This window comes from Euprymna scolopes, chromosome 35 (genome assembly GCF_053919585.1).
Source record: "Euprymna scolopes isolate OS-2025 chromosome 35, ASM5391958v1, whole genome shotgun sequence".
In the NCBI taxonomy this organism is placed as follows: domain Eukaryota; kingdom Metazoa; phylum Mollusca; class Cephalopoda; order Sepiida; family Sepiolidae; genus Euprymna; species Euprymna scolopes.
Window position 1 is genome coordinate 84,637,574 of NC_136516.1, and position 27,674 is coordinate 84,665,247.

General features: G+C 35.7%; 1 protein-coding gene and 1 pseudogene across 1 annotated transcript; both read right to left on the bottom strand.

The window, feature by feature from the left end:
* Window positions 1–21,233: 21,233 nt before the first annotated feature.
* LOC145259665 (uncharacterized) lies at window positions 21,234–22,007 on the bottom strand. Its single transcript, XM_080117323.1, has one exon. It carries the CDS (start codon window positions 22,005–22,007, stop codon window positions 21,234–21,236), a length of 774 nt encoding a protein of 257 aa, XP_079973449.1.
* A 5,208-nt stretch (window positions 22,008–27,215) lies between these two features.
* LOC145260084 (U2 spliceosomal RNA) lies at window positions 27,216–27,349 on the bottom strand (annotated as a pseudogene).
* Window positions 27,350–27,674: the final 325 nt, after the last annotated feature.

A 27,674-nucleotide genomic window follows, 5' to 3' on the forward strand; every position in this document is an offset into this window, starting at 1 on the left:
CACTTCCTAAAGCTAACATCTTTTAACATGAAGGCGTTTACTCAAAGAATTTTCAGCCAATGGGAATCTTTCCAAACCTCAAAAAGTAACATATATATGCGAAAGTAGTAGGCCAGTGCGAACTTGGAAATTTCTGTAATGCCTGCTCAAGAAAATCGATTTTAGAGAGACTTAGCCAGCCGGCTGAACGGAAAGAACCGAATAACGTATTATTCACAAACAATCTCGTACCCTTTGAAACCGATGTTCACGGCAAAAGAACTGAATGACTCACGTACCAGCCTTCATCAACTCATGCACATCTATACACGCACTAACAAAAGAGTAGAAAATGGACATTGGGTTTACGTTCAACAGCGTCATAACTCTTATTTTGTCCTTACATTTCCTGATCCATGTTTCTGACAAGGAGGGAAAAATTGCTGTTTTCTGGATATTAATCTATCCATCTGACACTTATCTTTGGTTAATTTTTGATCGTGAAGTAATATTTTTAACCCCTTACATCAAGTGGCTTCGTGACTTGTTTGGAGTGATTTCCATAACAAAAAAAAAGAACAAAAGTAAACGGGTAACAAAGTAGCTGACGCATGTTAGTAGCAGCAGCCACATGACACGAATGCAAATGACCAAGTCGGTGCACAATGTGAAGTCATAGCGGAGGAAGAGAAGGGAAAGAGAAAAGAGAGAAAAATGCATCACGTGGCCAGGCGGAGAAAAAGTGAGTGGCAGCGTGAGATGGACGTGTAACCCCATGGCGGCGTGAGGAATTGGAGAGAACCTGCCGAGATGACAGATTTTTTTAAAAAACTTATGGGAGACGAAATGAACTGTTAAAAAAACAAACAAAAAAACAAAAACAAGATGCAGGTGTATTTTAGAAAGTACTATGCATAAATGCCTTTCATTTTAAACTAAGCTGAGTTGAATTTTTTACCATTTTTGTTTCCTTGCAACTGTCTCAGATACAACGCTTGGATCCGAGTGTTAAAATGTAACGACATCGTTTAAGATTAACGACCACGTTACAAACGCACACTCACACTATACCACGCTGCCAAATACTCACGTAAACATACTTTCACTTTATAAACATATTGACTTGGGGCTCTTATTCACTGAACTTTCTTTACCCAAACACGCGTTGTACTACGAAAATTTTTCTTATTGAAAATAACACTTTCATTCTTATATCTTGTCTAGATATGTTTTGTTAAAAAAATTCGTTTTTCTTAATTTTCATTTACAAAACTGTTTATATTTGAGGTAGCACTTGCAATCTGGTGATCCATCTATTATTTCAACGTCTCATTTTATTATACATGCATGCTCCATATATATACTTTAATTTGTTTTCTTCTCTAAAACAATTTTTATACCCCAATTCATATTAAAATCAGTGTGGTTCTCGGCTCTATTCAAATACGTTATCGGCATCCAAATATGTCCTCTACCAAGGCCAGGAACCACACCACGGATATAATTAATCACAGTACGCACCTAAGATGAGCTTAGCTACGGCCGTAGTAAATAGAAAGCTGTTTCACTAAAGTCATATGACCCGCTGCCGGCAAGGAATAAGGTACGACGACCACGGTATTAAACGATAGAGGACTTCTACAAAGGATGGTGATTTTCGGTTTAAATTCTCGAAGAAATGGCCGAGTGATTTATGGAACTGGTTCAAAAGTCAGTGTATTTACTTTTCCGAAAGGCAGAGTATGATCTAACATTTGAACACATGCACTTAAAAGGGATTTTTTTTTTTTTTTTTTGCCGAGAAAATACTTTGAAGTTTTATACTTTTTAAAACGTGTTTTAATTAATAACTTGCACGCCACTTTAATTTTAAGTTAAAGCTGCACCCGTTTGCAAATACTTCTTTTAATGAGATTCCTTTTTATAACGCTTTCTCTTAATAATGCAGCAAAAGCCATATTGAATTATTTTTCTTTTAACCGTATATTTTCTTATAAGGAACTGTATATTTTTTTATAAGGAACTGTATATTTTTTTATAAGGAACTGTATATTTTTTATAAGGAACTGTATATTTTCTTGTAAGGAACTGTAAATTTTCTTATAATGAACTGAATATTTTTATAAGGAACTGTATATTTTTTATAAGGAACTGTATATTTTTTTTATAAGGAATTGTATATTTTTTATAAGGAACTGTATATTTTTTTATAAGGAACTATATATTTTCTTGTAAGGAACTGCATATTTTCTTATAAGGAACTGAAAAAAGATGAATTGTTTGTCATAAAGTTGAAATTTTGGTATGTTTTTCTGTTTTTTTTAAACTTGTGAAACAAATAATTTTTACACGAATTTTTTTCTTCTTTCAATTTTTTATCAGCCATATAGTGTTTAGTTTTCGATATGGGGGGGGTCAATAAATCAAATTTTTGTCTAGATCAGAGTTTCAATTTCTTAATTTCTTTCTTTTGAAATTCGTCATATTCCTTTAAAACTATGTTTGAGAATGCGCTTGTATGTGTGTATATGTATATTTTTTGTTGTCAGCAAGTTTTTTTTTTTTTAATTTTCTACTCACGTTCACCCCAAACAAGCCATATCACAACTTGGACGTAAGAGGCTACTATTTTAGATCATGCCTAAGAAAGATTAACAAGATATTGATTTACATTACATTTAAACTTCTGCATATCAGTACAGTCAAGAAAGCAGATGGCAGTGAGGGAATTCCAAAATCTAGCTATTAGAGTAGAAAACTTTCTGGCATTAAGGGATTTCAACAGTGAAGAGGTGAGATTTTGTTGCTAAGCGGGTTTGTCGGTGATATATACGTCGAGGGGGCACAAGTGCAATGAGTTCATCAGAGCATATTTCATTAAAATACTTGTAAAACAGATAGAGGGATGTAACACTGCGGCGATGGGACAGGGGTTGGAGCTTAGTTAACAAATATTGAATACTCTTTTTCTGGACCCCATCCAAGAGGTTAGCACAAGTGGTAAATGCATCAGTTTAGATGTGGCACCAATACTCCATGCGTGGACGAATGGTGCTTTGGAGAAGTACAGGATACTCCCAGGTGTGAGAAGTCTTCTAGCATGATAAAGGGAACCCACCTTCTTTGCAGTAGCCTTCGCAGTGTCCTCAATGTATTTGTTCCAGTTCAAATTTCCTATGAATGTTAAGGCGAGGAGTTTAAAGGAAGAATTCTTGGGTAAGGTGCAATTTGTCATGGATATCGGTGGTTGGTGAGGCTTCTTTTAAGGATTCTGTCATTGTCTTCGATTTCTGTACATCCGTGCATGTTATAGAGCGTTGTATAATATATCCATCTCGGACACAATATGATCATGAGGTTGTTAATGAATACCGGGAATAATAATGGGGAAAGAATCGACCCTTGAGGCACTTTCGCATTAATGTTATGCTGCTTGGATATACTCGCACCAATAACAGCCTGAATGGTTCTATTGTCTGAGAAGGATTAAATTATATTTAGAATTCGTCCGGATATCCCGTATGCTTTAATTTTCATTGTCAGCCTTTCGCGCCAGACTTGGATATATTAAAAGCTACAGCGCTCACTTCGGCCGCCTTATCCAGTGCATGATATATGCGTTAAGAAAGATGACTGTTTAAACCTCTCTCTCTTTTTATATATATATATATATATATATATATATATATATATATTATGTAGCCAGACTTTGTGGGCACCCTATATATATATATATATATATATATATATATATATATATATATATATATATATATAATATGCTTTTACCAACTGTGTATACCTTCTCTTTAAATGTATATATTTAATGCATTTTAATTACATATGCGTAAAAATGGTCTCTAACACTTCAGTCCCACGCGAGCCGTTTTTATGGTCAGAAGAACTCTACTCGATAACGAATAGCCTATGCAAGAATATAGAAGAGCTAGGATCACCTTTCTTTCTACTATAGAAGACAGAAGAACTTTATTTAAGTAGTATACTTAATATATGCAATCACCGTACGCTTGCTTGTATTAAAGTGTCCTCCATGATACCCATACCATACCAAACCACAGCACGTGGCTCATAATTTGACTGGCACTATATTTGTAACTGCAATATACATAATCCCAGCTGTGATACTAGGGCTAATTTTCTGAGTAGATGCAATACTCTGCGCCTGACCTTAATGACTACAATTCCAAATCCCAACGAACTAGCTGTCCCTATAACTGAGAGGGAAAAACCTAATAGCTAGCTACGAAATCTTATACATTTTACCTCCAAGACGACTGCGTTTGTCTTACCTGCATGCATAAAAAAAAAAAAAAAAAATTTCCTCCCTTCTTCAAACTAAACCTTACCTGTAACTCAAAAATCCTAATGGAAATCCATCTGTAAATAAATAACCCCTCTTCTCTTGAACGCTAACAATCTACTCCTTCCAACCTATCCGCCACTAAACTCCCACATTGCTCCGCATCTGTAGTGGAATCGCTAACTTCCAGCCCCTAATCCCTCACATGCAAACTGTTTTAATAGCCATCACTAAACATCTATACATTTCTACCTCTAAGGCATGCATTACAACTCATTCCTATCCAGTAAGGGACTTAACAGCCTATGCACACAAAGGCAGGTACTTAACAGCCAAAGTACTCAGAAACAAAGCGATATGCACTACACAACTCTCTCCTCGAGTTTTGCAACGATTAATTACGTTATTGAAACGACACTCCTTGTTATGCAAAACGCCCCATGACTCTTACTAAAAAATACCTACAACTTCAACTCTATTCGCACCTACTAAAAACCTGCCCATATATCTATTCACCTAATTACGCATGACTCAAAACTTGCTGTCTCATCCATGCTATATTGCACTTACATCTTAACCCTCCTATCATCTAAAATAGCTCGGGCACAACTCGTAGCTCAATTCTTAATACCTACTCATACTGTAACACTATACTAGACCTAAGCTAACATTAATAAAATAAAAAAAGGGTAAGACTAAAATCACATTATCTCCTCCCTAACAAGCCCTCTTACAAACATAGACGCTTACACTGCATGAACTTCACCCACCCCCTTTATCCATTAACAAGTAAATAGCATGCCCCTAAATCACTTTGAGGAGTGTAACTAATCAGTAGAGATAAAATCCCCCACAAACTAACCCAGTAACACTAACAACGCGGGGTCGCAGAAATACCTGGATTAGAACCTAGGCGCGGAGAAAACCCTCTCAGGGCTGACGGACCCAGTAGTCTTCCCAGATCATCCGTCTAGGAGAAGGAAAACTCTGAAACTAAACCAAAGGGGAGAGAGGCCTCTTCAGTCTTGGATGACAACCTTCCTAGAGCTGGTGACTCAAACAAATTCACCGGTTTGCAAACCTAAATTGCTTAAGGAGTAGATAGGCTCTGTCTATCGCCCGGCTTCCATACTCCTTCTATGCCTATTAGTCAAGCGCAGAGACACTATCTCAGTGATTCGACAGAAACACCCAGCGGTAGATCTTGTTTCCTGGCTAGGGCAATGAACGCCGTTCTTCCCCATTCCCAGCATGCCCCACCCCTAAAACTGAACATTTGGGAGTGCTTGAGTATAAGATATGCCTGAGCGATCAGATTGGGTTGACCTTCTTCTAAAGGGTTGAGGGTACCGGATTGACAGTTCCTGGCTGCTGTTCCCGACTGGTAGTACAGGAGCCCTAACTCTTTGGTAGCGCTTAGAGCGGCTGCTCCATCAACAGTTGAATAATATCGGGTTGTTTGCAGTGCCATGACGCGCATGGAAAGGGACCCTGCACTCATCCCCGGTGAGCTTTCCTGAGGCCACAATCCTAATTGGAGAAAGGTCAGCTGATGGTCTACTTGTGATGCATGTCTGAAGCTCCGCATGACCTCTTGTTTAGCTCCCCCTTACCGAAACTCTTAAAAAAAAATATGACGACAGTACAATCTAAAAATAAGCTTAAACCAGGATTAGGGACAAACAAATTCAACTTGCCTCCTCCCTTGAGGCTCTCATTCACAAATATCCGTGGGCTTAGAACTAACTTAGCTGATGTTGAAGCATTTCTCTTAACAAATACCCCGGATATCTTAGCACTAAGTGAGACTAACCTACACTCCTCCATTCCCTCTAACCACTTTAACATGCCTGGATATCTCCCACTCTGCCGTAAGGACTCTGACAGACATATGCACGGACTTGGAGTTTACATTCGTAATACCCTTCCCTTGACTAGAGAAACAAACCTAGAAACAGATGATCAAGCCTTTATGTGCTTTAGACTAAACGTGCAACACAGTATTAGCTACTATTATTTTCTCTACCGCTCTCCCTCGACTCAGGACTGCTCCATAATAAACAAAGTATCTGACAGCATAGACACGGCACTGTCCCTCGACACTAGCGCACAAATACATGTGTTTGGTGACTTTAATGTCCACCACAAAAACTGGCTTGGATTCTCTACTCACACAGATGCAGCGGGCAGCACAACCCATAGCTTCGCTATATCTCACTCCCTATCACAAATTGTTACGTTTCCAACCCGTTTCCCTGACCAGGAAGAACAACACGCATCACTTCTAGATCTGTTTTTGACCACAGTTCCCGATGACTGCATAACGAAGGCCCACAGCCCACTCGGGAACGCTGATCATGCAGTGATAATGGTTGAAATCTGCCTAAACTCTAGACCCAAAACTGAAGAGCCAGTGCTCAAAACAACGAGATATTATAATAAGGCTGACTGGGAAGCCATCAGGGAACTAATTAGAGATGCTCCATGGAAAAATATTTTCTCTCTCCCTGCTGAACAATGTGCAAACGAGACCACTGACTGGTTCAAAACTGCAATCGAAGCGCATGTTCCCATGCGGAAATTTTATAGTAAGCCCCACTCTCCCCAATGGTTTACGTCGACTTGTGCAACTGCCATTACTCAAAAGCAGCATGCATACCGTAGGTTTAACCGACATAAGTCCAGTTCAAACAGACTGAAGTATATAGAAGCTAGAAATAACGTTAAGAAAGAAATAGCGACAGCTAAGAGAGAATTTACGGAAACCACTAAAAAGCGCATCGAAGCACTAAAACTAGGAACTCGAGACTTCTGGAAAATCTACAACAGTGTAGTAAATAATGGGCAATCAACAATTCCCCCACTAACCAACAATCACGAGGTTGTCTCCTCAGCAACCGACAAGGCTAACATGCTTGCCAGTCTGTTTGCCTCAAACTCCACACTGGACCCTTCCAACCACCCCCTACCTGACTTTCCTATGCGGACAGACGCCACACTAGACGATCTGAAAACCACCCCGGCTCAGGTGCATGCTATCATAAAAAACCTTAACACCTCAAAAGCATGTGGACCCGATCTTATCCCAGCTGTGCTATTAAAAAAGTGCTCAGCCGAAGTAGCTCCAGTTCTCTCCAAACTCTACAACAAATGTCTTAATGAAGCTTGCTTTCCGGGCTGTTGGAAAACTGCTTCTGTTGTACCAGTATTCAAGAATTCTGGCGAAAGGACAGACCCATCAAATTATCGCCCCATTAGCCTCCTCCCACTTTTTGCCAAAATATTTGAGACCATAATTAACCATGTTCTAGTCCATCATCTTACAGATGCTAAACTGCTGACTGACAAACAATATGGATTTAGACAAGCCCGTTCCACAGCAGACATCCTCACTGTGATCTCTGAACGTATATACCATTCACTGGACAAAGCGGGGGGAGGCAGAGAGGTAGCTCTAGATATATCTAAGGCTTTTGACAGGGTATGGCATGAGGGTCTCCTCAGTAAAATCAGATCATACGGTATCACTGGTAGAATACTTAACATAATTAAATCCTTCTTAGATAAGACAAAAATCCAGGTAGTCCTCGACGGTCGCACATCTAAACAATATGATATAAATGCGGGAGTGCCCCAGGGTTCTATTCTTGAACCTCTATTGTTCCTGATATTCATAAATGACCTCCCCGACAACATTGCCTCTGAGATGGGTATATATGCTGATGACACTACACTCTATGGCAGACACGACAGGAAGACGAATGAACACATTTCTAAAGAAATGGCAGAAACACTAGAGGAAGACCTCCAATCTGTAGTGGAATGGGGACAAAAGTGGTTGGTCACATTCAATGCTGCCAAGACTAAACTAGTTTCATTCAATAATTACAAGAAACCCTCTCTACCACCCATAGCAATGGCCAACGACTCTTTATCTGAGAGTCCATCTTTCAAACTCCTTGGTCTAACGTTCACAGGAAACATGAGTTGGAACAATTACATTGAAGGCATTGCCAGGGCCGCTGCAAGAAAGGTAGGCTCTCTCTACCGTGCTAGAAAACTACTAACACCCGAAAGTATCCTGTACCTCTATAAGGCCACCATTCGCCCATGTATGGAGTATTGCTGCCACATCTGGGCTGGTGCATCTGCTACTAGTCTCTCGCTCCTTGACAAGGTTCAAAAGAGAGTCGCAAACCTGATAGGCCCTGAACTGGCATCTAAGCTTCAGCCTCTGTCCCATCGACGAAATGTTGCATCCCTCTGCCTTTTCTACAAGTATTTTAGTGGTGAATGCTCTGACGAACTGCAATCACTTGTGCCCCCACGGCGCGAGCACCCTCGACAAACCCGACAGGCTACTAGATCCCACCCCACACTGTAGAGATCCCTAGATGTAAAAGATCTTTTTACTCCAATAGTTTCTTCCCCAGAACCGCAAGACTCTGGAATTCCATTCCAGGTCCCTGCTTCCCCAACAGTACTGACGTGCAGAAGTTCAAGTGTAACGTGAACCGACACCTTGCTGCCCAAATCCCTACATAGTACCCCAGTAGTTGTTGCCCCTGATAGTAGCCCCCTACACCAAAGTGGCAATTTGCCTTGTTTGGGGTGAAAATGTAATAAAATATATATATATATATATATATATATATATATATATATATATATATATATATATATATATGTATGTATTGAATATCTTGTTTCTTAGAAAATCGCCCATATTTTTATTTGGACGTAAACAAATAATGTTTTTTTTTATTTATTATTTTTTAAAACAGTAATCTACGGACATGTATGTTACGGGGCCCTACCCTTCTTTAACGTAGCTTCACAAGCTACGCTATAGAGGGATAGGGCTCCGAAACATGCAAGTCCGTAGATCACTGTTCTAAAATAAATAAATAAATAAATAAATGAACATATAAATAAAAATATTATTTGGTTACGTCCAAATAAAAATATGAGCGATTTTCTAAGAAACAAGATCTCCAAGGCGAAGACATCAAATTAACCGTATTTATCGTTTAAAAATCAACAACAAATCTACGTAAATATAAGCGATAAAAACAGTTAGCAAACAATCTATGGCTTCATAGCGTAATGGATAAGGCGCCGGACTGTAATGCATAATGTCCGGGGTTAGAAACAGGCGAGCTACTGTGACCCCGAAACATGCATCTCCGTAGATTAGTTTTGTTAAAAAATAATTTTTTTATATACTCTATGCATAAATATTTATATATTATTATAAATTTTATATATAGTTTATATATAAAATTTCTATAATTATATAAATTATCTATAATAATATAAATTTTATATAATAATATAGATTTTATATAATAATATAAATTTTCTATAATAATATAAATTTTCTATAATAATATAATATTATATATATAGTTTATATATAAATTTTCTATAATAATATAAATTTTTCTATAATGATATGAATTTTATATATAGTTTATATATAAATTTTCTATAATAATATACATTTTCTATATCGTGTATATATAAATTTTATATAATTATATAAATTTTATATAATAATATAAATTCTCTATATAGCGTATATTTAAATTTTATATAATAATATAAATTCTATATATAGTTTATATATATAAATTCTCTTGGATAATATTTAAAAAAAATAATTAAAAAATAATCAATGAAGAAGCAAAAATATATTTCCATAAAACATCTATCCTATCTATACATAGGAACTCCGAATCTCCTAAATGCATTCTCAGCAATTACTTTCATCCATAGCTGTTGTTGTCTCACCACGGTTTGGCCAAGTAAGCCTCTGGCCGGCTTTGGGTAGGATTGAAACCGCTATCTTCAGATAATTCTCACCTGGAATCGTAGGGATTCAACGTCTCTATCCACTGCGTCACGGGCCTCGAATAACGAATTCCAATTAAAATAATATATCTTCCAGAAGTTGTTGTGACTTTTATATAAGAATAGCGATTCGAACAGTTGCGAAGATCAACCGAAAGAAATCGATGTAGACCCGAATTCGCCCAATTCATATCCGCTTATATACTGGGGTGCTTGAAACCTAATTGATCCTGCTTAAGAGACCCATATAAATTAAAGCTTATTGGATGAGATACTTTTTTTTTTTTTCGTAGAGAAAGGTATAAATCTTCAGTTTCCCCGCTTATGCGAAAAATACTGACTTGTATTCAACTAATCGTATAGCTTGTATTATTTGCATCATTCAGGCCACTGTTCTTATCATGAGTGTTACTTTTTCAACGTTTCAGCTGATGTAACATCCGACCTTCTTCATGCGTATCTTGTCGAACTCGGAAATCTTAAGGTTGAACTCGGGAATCCGTTCGGAATTTAAACGGGATCATTTATTTGATCAACAATCGTACACGTGGCTGTTCCGTCAGCCATGACAGTGTAGGAGCCTTAAATAATACGCAATTGTATATTTGATATCGCTCGAACTGATAATTGAACCTTTGATCTCCGGAAGAGAATCATCTATAACTTACTTAGTAGTTTATCCGTTATGCCAAGGTTCCTTCTGGAATAACACTCAATGTGAAAACAGGAACCTGAATCTATACTTCATTTCTCTTAGTTTGTTTGTCTGTCTGTCTGTTCCAGTTTTTCTTGTTATTATTATTATTATTATTATTATTATTATTATTATTATTATTATTAAATTTGTATCCCAAACAAGGTACAGTGCCACTTTGAAGTAGGGGGCTACCATCGGACACATAAGTTTTAGGGGTATTATGGAGGGAGTTGAGTAGCAAGGTGTCTGTTCACATTACACTCAAACTTCTGCAAGTCAGTACATTTGGGAAAGCAGAATCCCGGAAGGGAGTTCCAAAGTCTAGCAGTTCTGGGGAATAAACTATTGGAATAGAAGGCTTTCTTGCACCTAGGGATCTCTACTGTGAAGGGGTGAGATTTAGCTGCTTGTCGGGTTTGTCGGGGATATTTACGTCAAGGGGGTACAAGTTCTTTTCTCGGGAATTACTGAGCTGATCTGGCTGAAATCTTTCATAGACCTTTGTTATAGTTAGGTGCACCGAATTAAATATTATGGTAACCGTTCAAATGCACAATTAGACATTAATAGGTATTAATAAGGATTAGTCACCGCACCATCAGATTTACAGTAGAAGGTTTCTCGGAAACTATTGGGCCGATCTGGCTGGAATTTTGTATGGACCATTGTTATTATTAGGTACGGTGAACTATGTATTATGGTATCCGCTCGATGTACAGTTAAGGATTAATAAGGATTCGTCTTTAATACAGATAGCACAAATTTGACCGTATTAAACCAAAGCATAAACACTCATTCTAAGTCAACGACTATAACGGGAGGTGGCGGTGGTTTAGTGGTTAATGACAGAGATTGACAACATGCGTGTTCCGAGTTCGAATCTAGTTCGTTCCACAAAAACACTTTCACTTAGGATCATGGCACCCTTTACGTGGTCCCTGTCGAAGTACCTGATGTTTTTCCAGAAAGAATTTTGACTAGAAAAAATATCTGGGAAACCAATGCCAACAATATAACCTTCGGATTCAGATGATATGATGATGATGAACGGCTATAATTTTTGACCGTTAAAAAACAGAAACCTAGTCGTTTAGCATTGGGCATTTTGTGTCGGTATTAAATGACCTGAAATAGAGTTTATATGCCGTAAAACAAACAACTAAAATCAACAGTAGGAAATAGAAAATCCGATAGCGAGTGACAAAGAAGCAATTGACGCTTTGAAACTACTCAAATACTGCCTCGGGGATATTTATGCGTTTTTTTTCCCTCACCGTCAAACCAATACTATTAAACCTGCAATTATGGACGAATATTTGTTGTGACCTGCAAAGCGGGATGAACGCGTAAATACATAAAGCTTGTATACACACACACACACACACACACACACACACACACGCACACACACACACGCACGCGCGTGTGTGTGCGGTGAGAATGTCGACTAATTGGAGCGTGCGTTTTGTAAATATGAGAATTAATCAAAGACCGCCATTGAGGAAAAAGAACTAGAAAATAAGGAATAAACGGGCGAAGTGGTAAAAAAAAAAAAAAAAAAATGAACATGGCGGCTGCGATGGTGGCGCGGCGGAAAAAAGTGTCGGCGTAATTCGGTTTAACAGGAAAAGGCGGGAATTAAACAGTATGAGGCGACACGGTCGGTGTGGAGAAATGCAATCAATTGCGAGCAATTTTGACTCGGGCATTTTTGGAACTGTTTAAGAAGAAGAAGAACGGAAAGCTAGAGGGTGTGTCGAAGAAGAAGAAGAAAAGGAACAGGAACAGGAAGAGAAGGAAGAAATAGTCGAGAAACAGAAGGAGGTAGAGGAGGAGGAGGTAGAGGAGGAGGAGGAGAAGAAGACGACGACAAAAACGGAGAAATAAAATGAACGAAGAAAAAGGTGAAATAAAGAAAGAAGAAAAGAAAGAGCCCCAAAGGAAATAGAAGCAGAGGAGGAGGAGGAAGAGGAGGAGGCAGAGGAAGAAGAAGAAGAAGAAGAAGAAGAAGAAGAAGAAGAAGAAGAAAATATCGAAAAACACAACAGCGAGTAAGAAAGAAGAAAAAGAAAAAAAACGAAGAGGGAGAGAAAGAGAAAAGGAAGAAAAGAGAAAAAGAAAGAAGAAAAGGAAAAACTCAAGAAGAAGAAGAAGAAGAAGAAGAAGAAGAAGAAGAAGAAGAAGAAGAAAGGTGAACCGAGGGCGGAGGAAGAATAGAAGAAGAAGAAAGAGAGAGAGAGAGAAAGAGAGAGAGAGAGAGAGAGAAAATGGCGATGAAAAAGAAGGATCATGAATAAGTAAAAAGAGAAAAGGAAAAAGAGAAAGGAAAAAAAAGTAGGAGCAAAAAGGAGGAAAGAAAAGAAGAGAAAGAAATGATTGAAGATACTTTTTTTTTCAAATAAAGGGAAGCATTTAGTGAATAAAGAGAAAGCAAAACTACGCCGTACGAAATCTAATCATACGAAACACCTTCAATAAGTTTCCACACTTGACTTGACAGGCATTTAAAACTGTCGTAGACTCTTGAATACTCAGTAGGTAATTGCTATGCATCTTATGAGATGACTGACCAGTTTTTATGATTTCAGCTCTAAATGAACAGCTACAGCAAGAATTGGAATACATCTTACTAAAGCCTGATTGAACCAGCTAGCGAATTTTATAAGAAGGACGATATGCAATAAAATTATGTTTTAAACTTGCATAACACACTACTTTGTCTAGTTTTAGTCTACAGACTCGACATTTGACATAAGGAGGATTAAGATTTGGGAAAATCTTTTAAAACCATGTTCGGCAAGAAATTTGGCTGTCAAGGAGAAAATATCAACGATTTAACCTTTGATCATTTTTTTTATGGCATAAGAGATTCAAGGAAGTCTGTGAGGTATGACGAGAGATGTGGGAGGAGTAAAAAGTCAGAACACCAGAGTTGATTGGCCAAATAAAGAATTTCATGGACAAGAACAGTCTATAAAAACAATAAGTGCACAGTTTGGTGTCAGTGTGGGAACTGTACACACAATTATTCGTGATGACCTGAACATGTGCAAAGTTTGTGTCAAGGGTTCTCTATCCTTGTCACAGACTAATTGACCAAAATGGGCAGCAAGATAATTCCTTATACTTTTATAGTCGAGACCTTGCTCCTCGTGACTTTTGGCTATTTTCTTAAGCTCAAGGAAAACCTTAGAGGCTGGTCGTTATGAGACAATTAAGGAGATGAAAGAGGCTGTGACGGGGGTCATTGACACGCTCACACAAGAGGACTTCCAACAAATGCATTGCAGCCGGAGGAGATTACTTCGAAAGGGACTAGAGTTTCATGAGTGTACTCTCAGTAGTTTCTTTCATGCTAGAACAGCACATATATTTTGTGCGGGTAGTTGCTAGAGGAGAGGGAAATTTGTTAACCAGTAATATGCTTTTTACAAAGAATAATTAGTATAGTGCGTTTTTCATTTTTCCCGTTCATTTTTGGGAGTGATAGGACAAGTTCACTATTTTTCTCGATTCCGATACAATTACCGACTTCGATTCCGATTCTTTATTTAACTATAAGATTGTTATTTTCCCTGATTTTCGTAAAAACACTTGTTAAATATGCAGATATTTTCCTAAACGCCAAAATACAATTGTGGAGGATGATCTATCGATTTTAGCTTTACTGCTAATTTAAAATCAATAGATATATATTATTTTATCATTATTACCAGCAATGTTAGATTTTGGTTTAAACAAAATCAAATAATAAAAAAAAAAGACAATTAAAAGAATTTTTCTGGCATCGAAAAATAAGCACCAATTTTTTCGATTCCGATACCGATTCCGATACCGATTCCGATACCCTCAAATGTTTCAATTTTTCCAATTCCCGATTCCGATTCCGATTAATAGTCCAAGCACTATATTTTGGCAAGTAACAAATTCCTCAGGGCCTACTCGTTTCAAAGCTGCAACAATATTATCGAATTTTGTAATCTGTAAAAACTCAGCCAAACATTTTGTCAGACCCGAAGTCAGATTTTCATTTGTAAAAAAAAAAAAAAAAAATAAAATAAAAAAAAAAAATAATGACCTTTGAAACTCTGAAAGTTGTTTTCTGTTGATCTTCTGCATAATATGCGGATCAAAATCGAAGGAATGAACAAGCCAAACGCAATAAAATAAAAACAAACTAAAATCGAAAATATAAATTTTACATCCTCAACATTCCCGCTTTTCTAACGACTGACAGTCATTCCATTTATTGTAACTCTGTTTATGATTTTTAAGTGTGTACGGTGCAAATGAACAGGTTAGGATTAGGGTAGGCGATCATATTTAATGCATGTATTATATATATATATATATATATATATATATATATATATATATATATATATATATATATATATATATATATATATTTCTCTTAGTACGCCTGCTTGCCCGTTCCGCGTTTTCTCGGAAACTACCGGGCGAATCTGGTTGAAAGTTTGTATGGATTTTTTATCATGATTACGCGCAGCGGACTAAGTATTATAGCATCCATTCGATGCAGAGTTATGTATTAATAAAGGTTATCTACCACATTGTTTCCAAACGTTTTCTCGGAAACTACTGACACGATTGGAGGGAAATTTTTTTATGCAGAAATTATTCGATTCACAATAATAGATTAGCATTTCATAAAAATATTAGAATAAATTTAACTTTTTGATATTATTAGTTTATATTATTATTATTATATTATTAGTTTTTTATCATTAAACTATTATTTTGGCATAACTCACTCCTAATTCGACGGGATATATATATATATATATATATATATATATATATATATATATATATATATATATATATATATATTCAATTTTAACGGAGTCTAGTTATATTCTAGATTTTATTAAACTTTGTATATTATACGTATGATATCAGGTTGACAAGAAAGTTATTGCGGTTTTTAACTTTAAAATTCAAATTAGCATATATCGATGCTAAACAAAAAATGTAGACTTATATATATATATATATATATATATATATATATATATTTATATAAAATGGGTTAAGAAATTCCAACGAAAGAAAGATGTATATTTAAATAAGGCGGTAGTCACTAACAATGTGTATTGGACATTCAAATGAACAGTAGACACTTACACGTTTCCACCCCTTGGAAATACTTCAAATGAACTACGAAAATGCTATTTTTACATCTCCAACACATTTTGAATATAATTTCTGAAGAGGATGCTTCACAGAACGTCTGAAACGCGTTAAAAACGATTTCAATGGTTTAAAAATATTATTACAATGATCTAAACATAATTCTCAATGTAAAACCAAGACACGGAATAATAAAATAATTTAAAAAATACACATTGTTGGTGACTACCCTCTTATTATATATATATATATATATATATATATATATATATATATATATATATATATATATATATATATATATATATATATATATATATATATATGTATGATTAGTTTTTTTTTTTTGGAAAAAGAATTCCAGCAGAGTGCTTAATTAAAAGGAAAATCCAAACTTTAAGAGCGTACTTATATTTTGTGTACAGAAAGTTGTAAGTTTAGACAGATCATTGGTACCGTCGGTTTCAAGCCCCATAATAAGGCCCTTTTAAGGTATCCTTATCAAGCTCTCTTCAGCCAATATTCGTCGGAGACGGCTGAAGAGAGCTTGATAAGGATACCTTAAACGGGCCTTATTATCGGGCTTGAAACCGACGGTACCAATGATCTGTCTCAACTAACAACTTTCTGTACACAATATATATATATATATATATATATATATATATATATATATATGGCATCAGACATAATATTTTTTTCAACTCTGAAAGCATTTTTCCGATTCTCAATTCCGATTCCGATTAATCGTCTAATATATATATATATATATATATATATATATATATATATATATATATATATATATATATATATTAGACGGAATTTCGAGCGGACTCCTTTATTTACTTCACGGAGGTAGCATGCTCTTGTTCCGTCAGCCATGACTGAATAGAGGTCCTAAGTAATTCGCAATTAATTAATCGTCTAATATATATATATATATATATATATATATATATATATATATATATATATATATATATATATATTAACCAGTTAATCGGAATCGGAATTGAGAATCGGAAAATCGCTTTCAGAGTTGAAAAAAAAATTGTGTCCGATGCCAGAAACGATTCCTTTAATTATCTTTTTGAATTTGATTTTGCTTAAAACTAAATCTTCACTGCTGCTAGTAATAATAAATCAATAAATATTCATCGATTTTAAAACTAAAATCTATAGATCACCCCTCCCCTCCCACAAGTATGTTTATATTTTGGAGAAAATATCTCGGCATTTAACATGTTTTTTTTTGTAATCGGTGAAAAAATAACAAATCTATAGTTAAATATTTAGAGGTTTTTAAACACCCGGAATCAGTAATTGTATCGGAATCGAAAAATATTGAAATCGTACCATCCCTAATATATATATATATATATATATATATATATATATATATATATATATATATATATATATATATATATATATATTTGTGCGTGCGTGCGCACACGCGTGCGTCCGCGCACGCGCGTGTGTGGAAACATGTTTCTTTAATTATATTTCACCTTTTATTTATGCCAATATTTTAATTAATGAAATTCAATGTAATTACAGAGCATATAACAAATAAATGACTAAAGTTTATATTCCATATTTCAAGCTGTTGACCATCTTACAATTTATTCTTTTTAAGTACATTGACATGCACAAATTTTTGACAGCAGCTGTTTCGTAGCGTAACATCATTCATTTAATTATTATATCAATCAATGAATTTATTCTGCCCTTAACTTCCTTCCGATGAGTTAAGGGCGGAATAAATTTATTGATTGATACAATTATTAAATGATTTTGCGTTACGAAACAGATGCTGTCAATAATTATGCATCTCAACGTACATAAAGAAATAAATTGTAAGGTGGTCAACATGTTGAAATTTGGAACATAGGCTTTTGTCATTTATATATATATATATATATATATATATATATATATATATATATACAATTTCAGTCATTCAATGAATTTAAAAATTTATAACGTGAATTTTTGAATTTCAAATCAAAAAATATGTATTATTCTATGTAAGAGAAAGAATACATTTGAAATATTATAACTCCTTATCCTATAGGATTTCGATGTCTACCATCTCTTCAGAGGAGAAAATATTAGCAAATAGTTATAATGGCTTACATTTATTTGGTAAAGTCAGTGAGACATGGAAAATCACAATTAAAAGTTGTTTAAGTATTTAAATGTCATAGAATAAGGGAAGTTAATGAAAAGGATATAAAAATTCACATCCAAATTGCATGGTAAAATCCGATGTGAATGTCTTTGATAGCAGTGTGGTAAAGTGATCCAAACTGTATTTTGAGTAATCCACATAATAATGTAATGGTCCGAAGTAGGCATTTTCCTGGAGTAATTTTCTTTGTTTATATAATGGTCCAGTAAAACAATTATTTTTTATATAGGTCCGGTGGATCTGTTTATTAATAAACATATGAATTGAAGTATCTCTCTCTCTCTCTCTCTCTCTCTCTCTCTCTCTCTCTCTCTCTCTATATATATATATATATATATATATATATATATATATTTCAAAGGAGATTAGAGCAATAGTCTAAAGAGCAGACTGTATTTTAATGTAATAGTAAAATTACTAGTTTAATTAAAATACAGGGAAAGAAAAAGTGCTCGTTGTAATTTAGATATATAATAAGCTCAATATGTAAATATCCTAGAGCTAATTTAATATTTAGTAATGTGATTGATAATTTAAAAATCAAATTATAATTAAATTAAAAATCCGTTTCATAAGAAGGAACAACAACAAAATCAATTATTTGTACGATCGTTTCGGAAAACAGTGTTTTTATTGTGGTAGACATCAAGTCACGGACAATAATTATTGCATATAGTTTTTTATTAAACAAGGTTTCCTCATCAGCAAATATTAGGAAGGGTTCTTATTAAATGTAAAAGAAACCATAAATAAACCTAGCATTAAAAGTAAGGCAATGTATCTGGAAAAAATGTGTATGTTTGTGTGTGTATGTACGCGCGCGTGTGTGTGTGGATGTGTTTGCGCACCTAAATAAATGGTGTCTTCTTGCCCCACGAGTTTTATGCTAATGCAGCCATCAAACACGGGGGGGGGGTAAAGGCATTTTCAAAATAGACGTAACGCTATTCATATTATTCATCGGACTACTGTTCTCATCTTGCGTGTGATTTTCACAACGTTTCGGTCGATGTAACCTCCGACCTTCTTTAAAACACACACACACACACACACACACACACACACACACACACACACACACACACACACACACACACACACACACACACATAGTAACAATTAGTAATAAATGGTGATATTTACAACTAGAAATAGAAATAGGTTTAAAGCTCCTAAAATTCGTACTAGCGTGGCTCAGTGGTTAGAGTACTTGGAAAAATCAATTGTAAAAGTGATATTCTCCTGAAGGTTGAAGGTTCAATCCTCAGTGTGGGCGACCGAAAAATACAATTGCGAATTACTTAGGACCTCTATTCAGTCATGGCTGACGGAACAAGAGCATGCTACCCCCGTGAAGTAAATAAAGGAGTCCGCTCGAAATTACGTCCAAATTCCCGAGTTCGACAAGACACACCTGAAGAAGGTCGGAGGTTACATTGACCGGAAGGTTATGGAGAACGGTAGCATAATGAATGACCAGTCCTCATCTAAAAATGGCAGAAACGTCAGACGTAACGCTATCACTACATTTTAACAACGTTTTCTTTCGATATGATGATAATATTAGGACGAGACTCAATCATCAAATGGGTCAACTGGGTTCAATTTATTTATGTTTTTTTTACCAGTTCTGTTCTCGTGATATTGAGTACTCCTTTGTTCTCCGACTTTAATCACACCGATTCGTTTAAATCGATACATCAATTAATCGGAGCTTATTTTAATGTCTTTGATGTCAAGTCAACTTCATCCCTAGAATGTTATCAACAGTCGAAAATTTGCATTTATCCACCAGGATCAAAGAACACGTTTAATTAAAATATTGGAAATCATGACGAAGGCTCGTATTATTTGCATTCTGCAGACTACTATTCTCATTGTGTGTGTTATTTTTTTTAAAACGTTTCGGCCGATGTAATCTCCGACCATCTTCAGGTATCGCTTGTCGAACTCGGGAATCTTTCTGTCAAACTCAGGAATCTGATCGGAATTTCGAACGGAACTTTTTATTTAATCCAAGGCGGTAGCATGCTCTCGTTCTGTCAACCATAACTGGGCAGAAGTCCTAATTAATTCAAAATTGTGTCTCGAATATCGCCGGCATATAGGATTGAACCTTCAACCTCTAGAAGGATGTGATTTCGCAACTGAATTTTATCAAGTACTACACCGTGGGTCATTACGTTCGGCAGAAAGATTCCCGAGTTCGACAAGGTGCAACTGAAGAAGGCGGGAGGTTACATCGACCGAAACGTTGTGAAAATAACACTCAAGATAAAAACAGCAGCCCGAAAAAATCCAAATAATACGAATGATCAATCCTCATAAAAAATCAAACGTAAATAAGTAAAGTTGTTACGGAAAAAATGAGTATTCTGCGGAAGTATATAACCATTTTATTTTTTTGGTGGAGGGGGATTGCTCAAGAAAAGACATAAAACCACTTGAGCCAAAAATACTACTTCAATGTCAAAACTAGACACCTATAAGTGTTATATTGATAGATTCCGACCCCAAAACAGCAATACTCCACCCTTTGTCAGAACCATCGCTGATAGGATGTGATGACTATAGGACAATATAAAGGTAAGTAGAATTATGAAACCACTGAAAGTAAACCCAAAGCCAACTTTCCAACCTCCTACCGTCGCATGAAGATCTAGCATAAGCCAATAGGTAAGGATACTAGGCTAGTTGTTGGCATTCGTCAGTCTAGAAGACTATGGGGTTGCGACTGTAGAGGCGGTTGAGCACCGTTTTCTGTGGCTGAATAAGCCTATATTCGATCTACATAGTCGGTCGCAGACATCGCAGGTGAAGGTCTGTTGAATTTTGTTGACTGGCCTTCCTGAATAGTCTTCTGGTCACTGCCTGTTCTGTGATGGACGTTTAGCTAGTGATCAGGCCTTTGGTTGCCGTTTGTTTCCAGATGTTGCCGACTTTAGCTTTTTGCTGTTAAGGTCAATATCACATGCTTTCATGTCACGTTTGCACACGTCGATATAGCGTAGGAAAAGACGACCAATTTTCCTTTAGCCAGTGGTGAGTAGAAAATTTCTTTTGGGGTTCTCCCATTGTCCATGCGATGCAGATGGCCTATCTAGGTATCTTTGGCAAAGGAGGGTTAACATGGAGAGGATGCCAGCCCTTGCGAGCACAGCATTGTTTGCCATTATATCCCTCCAAGATATTCCAAGAATTCTCCGCAGACTACGCATGTGAAATGTGTTCAGTTTCCGTCCTTGGTGGCTGTAGGCTGTCCATGCTTCCCTACCGTACAGAAGCGTGCTGATGACACAGACCCTGTAGACGTTCATTTTTTTATGGATGGTGAAATGTTTATTTTCCAACACCCAAATTGTCGATTTTCCAATAGTGTTGGATGTCTTCTCGATGCGCTTGTTGAGTTCTACATCAAGGGATAGGTTGTCTGAGACTGTAGACCCGAGATGTTGGAATTGATGGACTATTTGTAAGCACTGTCCATTCATAGTGATGATGGGAGATGATGAGGTTCCTTGGCTCATGACCTGGGTTTTTATCAGGCTGCTGGTGAGGCCGAATTCTTTGTAAGCATTGGAAAACCTGTCCATGAGTCTTTCAAGTCCCTTTTCAGTGTGAGATGTTACCACCGCATCATCAACAAACAATAGGTTCCTGATGGTAACTTGTCTGACTTTGATCCTGGACTGAAGATGGTTGATGTTGAAGAGGCGACCATCCGACCTGGAGCCAAAGTAAACTCCGTCTTCTGATGAATTGAAAGCATGTCTCAGGAGAAAAGTAAAGAAAATGCTAAACAGCATGGGGACAAGCACGCATCCCGGTTTGACACCATTTTTTAAACCCAAACTCAGCAGAGATGTCTCCGTCGAATTGCACGTTGCTCATCGTACCATCATGGAATGACTCTACAGGGCTCAAGAGTTTGGGAGGGCAGCCAATGAACGGCAGCATTTCTACTGACTAGGTCGAATGCTTGTTAAGGTCAATGAAGGTGAGGTACAATGGCCTGTTTTATTCTCTACACTTCTCCTGAAGTTGGCGTAGTGAGAAGATCATGTCAATGGAGGAACGTTGGGAGCAAAAGCTAAAATGTGATTCAGGGTACATTCTCTCAGCAAGAACTTGCAGTCTCCTACTTGGCCAGTATGCAATATACAATGCACCTTGTCATCTCAAAAGGGTATCTGCAATTATATTGCATAAAACTAAACGGTGCTACAGAAACATGTGTCGTACTAAATGTCTTTCCGGAGTATGTGAATGGCAGTCGTAGTAGATCCAAGTATGAGAGTGAGAACGCCTCCGACTATTTTTATGAATATTTTTGTACGGAAATCGCTTTGGAAAAAAAGTAGTAAAAAAATCAGCAAATAAACGGAACTAATATTAATAATAATATACCTGGATAAGTTTGGATGCAAGTGCACTTACTGATCCGCGCTATTTTTTTAAATCGCATTTCCAAGTTTAATTAAAGTTTTATGATATGTTTTTTATTCAATTGTAAGGTTAAAGTATAGAATAGGTACAAAACACCTTCCCCTCTCCATGTTAAGAATGCCTTTTTAAATAATAACGTTATTATTTCAGCACGGATCAAAAAGTGCACTAGTACCCTAATATCATATACGGATTATGAACAAATTATACTCAATAATCATACTTCCTTTTTGTTTTTCATTAAGAAATATTTAGAGCATGTGTCGAGGGCAGATAGGTTCGCTTTACTCATGGCATTCCATCAGTGATGTTTCTGACAAAGGGGAAATAATTTCTGTTTTCTGGATCAGAATCTATTCATCTAACACTTATCGTTAGCTAGTTTTTAGCCTTCACGTAGTATTTTTTTTTGTTTTTGTTTTGTATCCTTAAATTAAGTTGCTTCATATCTTGTCCGAAGCGATTTATTTGTGTACAGTAATACAAACTCAAAATTTAATTTAACTTAGAAATACTATTTAAAATACACGTGCGTACACTGCACAATCACCATAATAATAATAATAATAATAATAATAATAATAATAATAATAATAATAATAACAACAACAACAAACACTGATTTATAACAAGAACACCTCCATATTTTTGGTTGTTGCGTTCTCGTTCATTAATTGTTTTAATTTAAAAAATACCAACTGGTTGCCTTTCGTAATATTCTTTCATTTCCTTGACAAATATTTAGAATTTGTGTTCAAATGTTTCTTTTGTATTAGAGGCACCGACTTGATTTTCAATAAGTTGCGGTCAATATCTAAATTAATCTATAATATAAATCTCACCTGTCTGTTTAAATGTATGTATGCATGTATGTATGTATGTATGTATGTATGTATGTATGCATGTATGTATGTATGTATGTATGCCCCACAAAAACTTCCTACAGATGCGACGGATTTTCACGAGATCTGTATCATTTTGGAGCTAACCCCTTCGGACGACAAATATAAAAAAAAATTGGCTAAAATCATTAATTCCTTAATCTTCAACTGGGCACTTTTCTACAGAGAGGGGTCGCTTTTATCGCCGATATTTTCGAAAGCCTCTTTTCAATTGACTAGCCTTAATTTAAACATACGTCACTTTCGGTTTGGCGACGGGCGCAAGAGCTAACACATCACTTTTTCTTACAATTTTCTTTTCCTCTTTCGCGATATGGATTCGAGCTTGCCTGCCTGACTGCCTACTACGACTTTTTTTTTTGACGCGCTCTAAATTTTCCGTTTTTTATTTTTGCTCAAGCAACACCTTTACACACACCTCCACTTTCTTTTCCGCCTTTCGCATCACGTGTTCGAGCCTGCCTACTACAACTTTTTTTGTTCAACACACACCCACAAACACCCGGGCAACGCCTGGCACCCAGGTTAGTTACAACTAAAGAAGATAGATTCCTACTTTCTATAAATTTCTTTACCTGTTAATTTTAAAAACTAAGTACATTTCTACCGAACTTATCAACACGTTACTATTTGTATAAAAAAATAAGAAATATTTGGTTGCGTTTATTTATTAATATACGAAATGTTATCCTCATCGTTTCGGCCAATTCATCCTCTGGCCTTCTTCATATGATTAACCACGACGAGATAGAAATGCTGAGTGTCGTGACTGTATCCCAGTAATTACTGCCTTCAATAGTTGTTGTTGTTTCACCACGTTTTGGCCAACTAAACCTTTTGCCTGTTTTGAGTGAGATTGAAACGTCATCTGGTTATCCGCTGCGCCACATGCCTTGAAGGGCTCTTCAGATGTTTTGACATCGTCTGAAATACCTAAGCTCGATTTGATTACACAAAGAGCATCGCTTTATATATATATATATATATATATATATATATATATATATATATATAGTGTGACCCCCCCCCAAAAAAAACAAACAAACAGAGGACATTCAATTGTTTTCTGAGCATTTTACAGTCAACGGAGAAAAAAAGGCCAAAGACCCTAGTGTTTTGATGCGATGTTTTGAATATAATGAACTAGTTATGACCAAAGTTTCATTTCATTCGGATAAAACACTAAGAAACAAGGCCTAATTAGAGTTAGAGTCCGTTTTTTTTGGGGGGGGGTCAGCCTGTATATATATATATATATATATATATATATAGTCCTGGTCAAAATCATAAAACCACTTAGGAAAGTAAGCGTTTATGCATATTATCGAATATTTAATCAAACAAATAATTGAAACCATTGCCAAAAGGGAAAATATGATGGGGAAAAAATCAAATCTGCTTCATTCGAAACCTTAACCCTGATCTAATAATTATTATATATATATATATAGTCTTAGTTATAATATTCCAAATTTTACTGGGTTTATATAATTCAAAATTCAGAAATCGTTAATATATCAATAAATATTAAGCCAAAAAGAGATGACTTAAACTATAAGCTACAAAATTATCATATTTCATGATTGAGCATTCATATATTGTTAAAAAAAAACAAGATATCAAAGAATGGATTGATAGCAACAAATAATGTATTTCATCGTTAGTTACAATTGTTTCAAGACTATTTGGACAAATTCAAATATTATGTCGTTTGAAAATTTTCACAAGAACAGCCTTTCTTCAGACTTATTGAATAAAAAACACTTTTACAATAAAACATTATGGAAACCATTTCCCTTATAAGGAAAGAAAACAAGTGAAAATATTTTACCAATATCTCGTCCTTGCAAACTATTAAACTATATATATATATATATATATATATATATATATATATATATATATATATATATATATATATATGCGTTTGAAAAAAAAAACGTGTCTAGTAGAAAAGGAAAGTTGTGCCGGTTTTTAACTACTACGGAAAGAATTCGACGTGATTATTAAATTGCAAGGCAAGTGTATTCAATCTAAAATATACATATGTGGTCGATTAAAAATATGAATACCCGCTGCATTAACAAGAAAATTCCTAATTGTAGGCTTTACAACTTGTGAAAAAAATTTTTTTCCTAGGCGCTGATGAGGCCAAGGTCGTGCAAATTATAATTAATTAAATGGTGTATATGTATATGCCAACACTGGGGGCTGAAGTAATTGTACGCAAGTTACCAATAACTTTAACGTGGTTTCTTTAAGAATATATATATATATATATATATATATATATATATATATATATATATATATATATATATATCACTATTCCACGTTAATATTTTTCTAGAGGTGAAACAAACGAAGTTTTGTCGAGGGTCATACCAGAGTGCTCAATACCGAAGTAGAGCAAGATATACATTTTATTTGTTTTACATAAGCATTTATATGTCGCAACACATTTATGAGCATGTTTCCGTCAGCCAGTTACAAGTAACTAGAGACCTCTTCAGGCGATATTGATTATACAACAGTAAGGTCCGTAACGTAACGGACTTTACTTTTGTATAAGCAATATCGCCTGAAGAGGTTTTTCGATTATCGATACCTTATCGAAGACATTCATCTATATATATAAAAGGCAAAAATCGGTGTGTATGTATGTATGTATGTATGTATGTATGTATGTTTGTTTGTAACGCTAAAACTTTTGAAAGACGGAACCAGAGTTGACAAATTTGGTATCATATTGCACCTTGATCACCCGGATGACAAATATCGAAATTTCACGTCAAACGGACCAGTAGAAAGGGGTCAACTGATCGTTTTTCTCCTAGGGGGGCCCCCAAAAAAACCTGTCATTTTAACGTTATTCAATACGTGTCACGTGACGTGACGTCAGCTCAAACTTTTGACAGACACAACCAAAGTTGACAAATTATGTATCATATTGAACCTTGATCACCCGCATGACAAATATCGAAATTCCACACCAAACGGACCATTAAAAGGGGGTGAACTGATCATTTCTCTCCTAGGGGGGGCCCCCAAAAAAACCTGTCATTTTAATGTTAATATTACATAATCCAAAAACGCTTAGTCATGTCACGTGACGTGACGTCAACATCCAGTAATGGCGAACAAATGTAAACAAACACTTTGTTTTACCGATACTTTTGTAATTTCTCTTCTGCTTTGTTTTAGAGATTATTAAACTCCATGACAATGTCTCCAACGTATTTAACTGGTTAAAAATAGTATTTATACAAGAGTTTTAACGAAAAATATCAGGAAAAAATGTACAGGAATAAAAAAAAATTCAGCTTTCAAAATATTCGTCGATAAAAAAACCGATCTTTATATTTACGCTAGCCATTTTGTATATTACCACGTGACCTGCTATCTCTTAAACTGGAGGGGGGGGGATCCACTTGAATCCAACAAAACCAGTAATTTTTTTTTCTATTATATATACATCATTTTCTATAAAATTAAGTGTAGACTTTATAATTAAAACAAAAAATGTTATTCATACTAAAAAAAAAAAACGCTTAGTCATGTCACGTGACGTGACGTCAACATCCACTAATGGCGAACAATTGTACCTATTTACTATGCCTCCCCACGGGACAGAGTTAGACACCAGGGTCGTTTTTTAACGTGGAGAAAAGGTACAAAAATAAAAATTGTCTCAGTCGTGGAGGATTTCTCCTCCACCGAAAGAGAACAAGAAATAGAAGTGCAGCATCTGAAGAACAGATACTACACTTTGATCTTGACCAAAAGGCCAAGAATGCGAACAATTGTAAATAACAACTTTTTTCACAAAACCAACACCGTCTTTCTTTTTTTTCTCTCTCTTTCTCTCTCTCACCCACTTACTCTTCCCTCTCTCTCACCCTCTTTCTCTTAACGTCACACCACTGTTAAACTGTGGGGGGGGGGAACACATTCCCAGGCATTATCTCCTATAGATGCACATTTTATTAGAAATTCAGCTTTCAAAATATTAGACGATAATAAAAATATAAAACCAACACCCTCTTTCTCTTTTCTCTCTCTCTCACCAACTTACTCTTCTCTCTCTCTCACCCTCTTTCTCTTGACCTCCTACTACTGTTAAAC

What these genes read in the sequence shown, in the direction of transcription:
- LOC145259665 (XM_080117323.1), bottom strand. Translation starts at nt 22,007, where the DNA reads ATGCTGTTTAGCATTTTCTTTACTTTTCTCCTGAGACATGCTTTCAAT.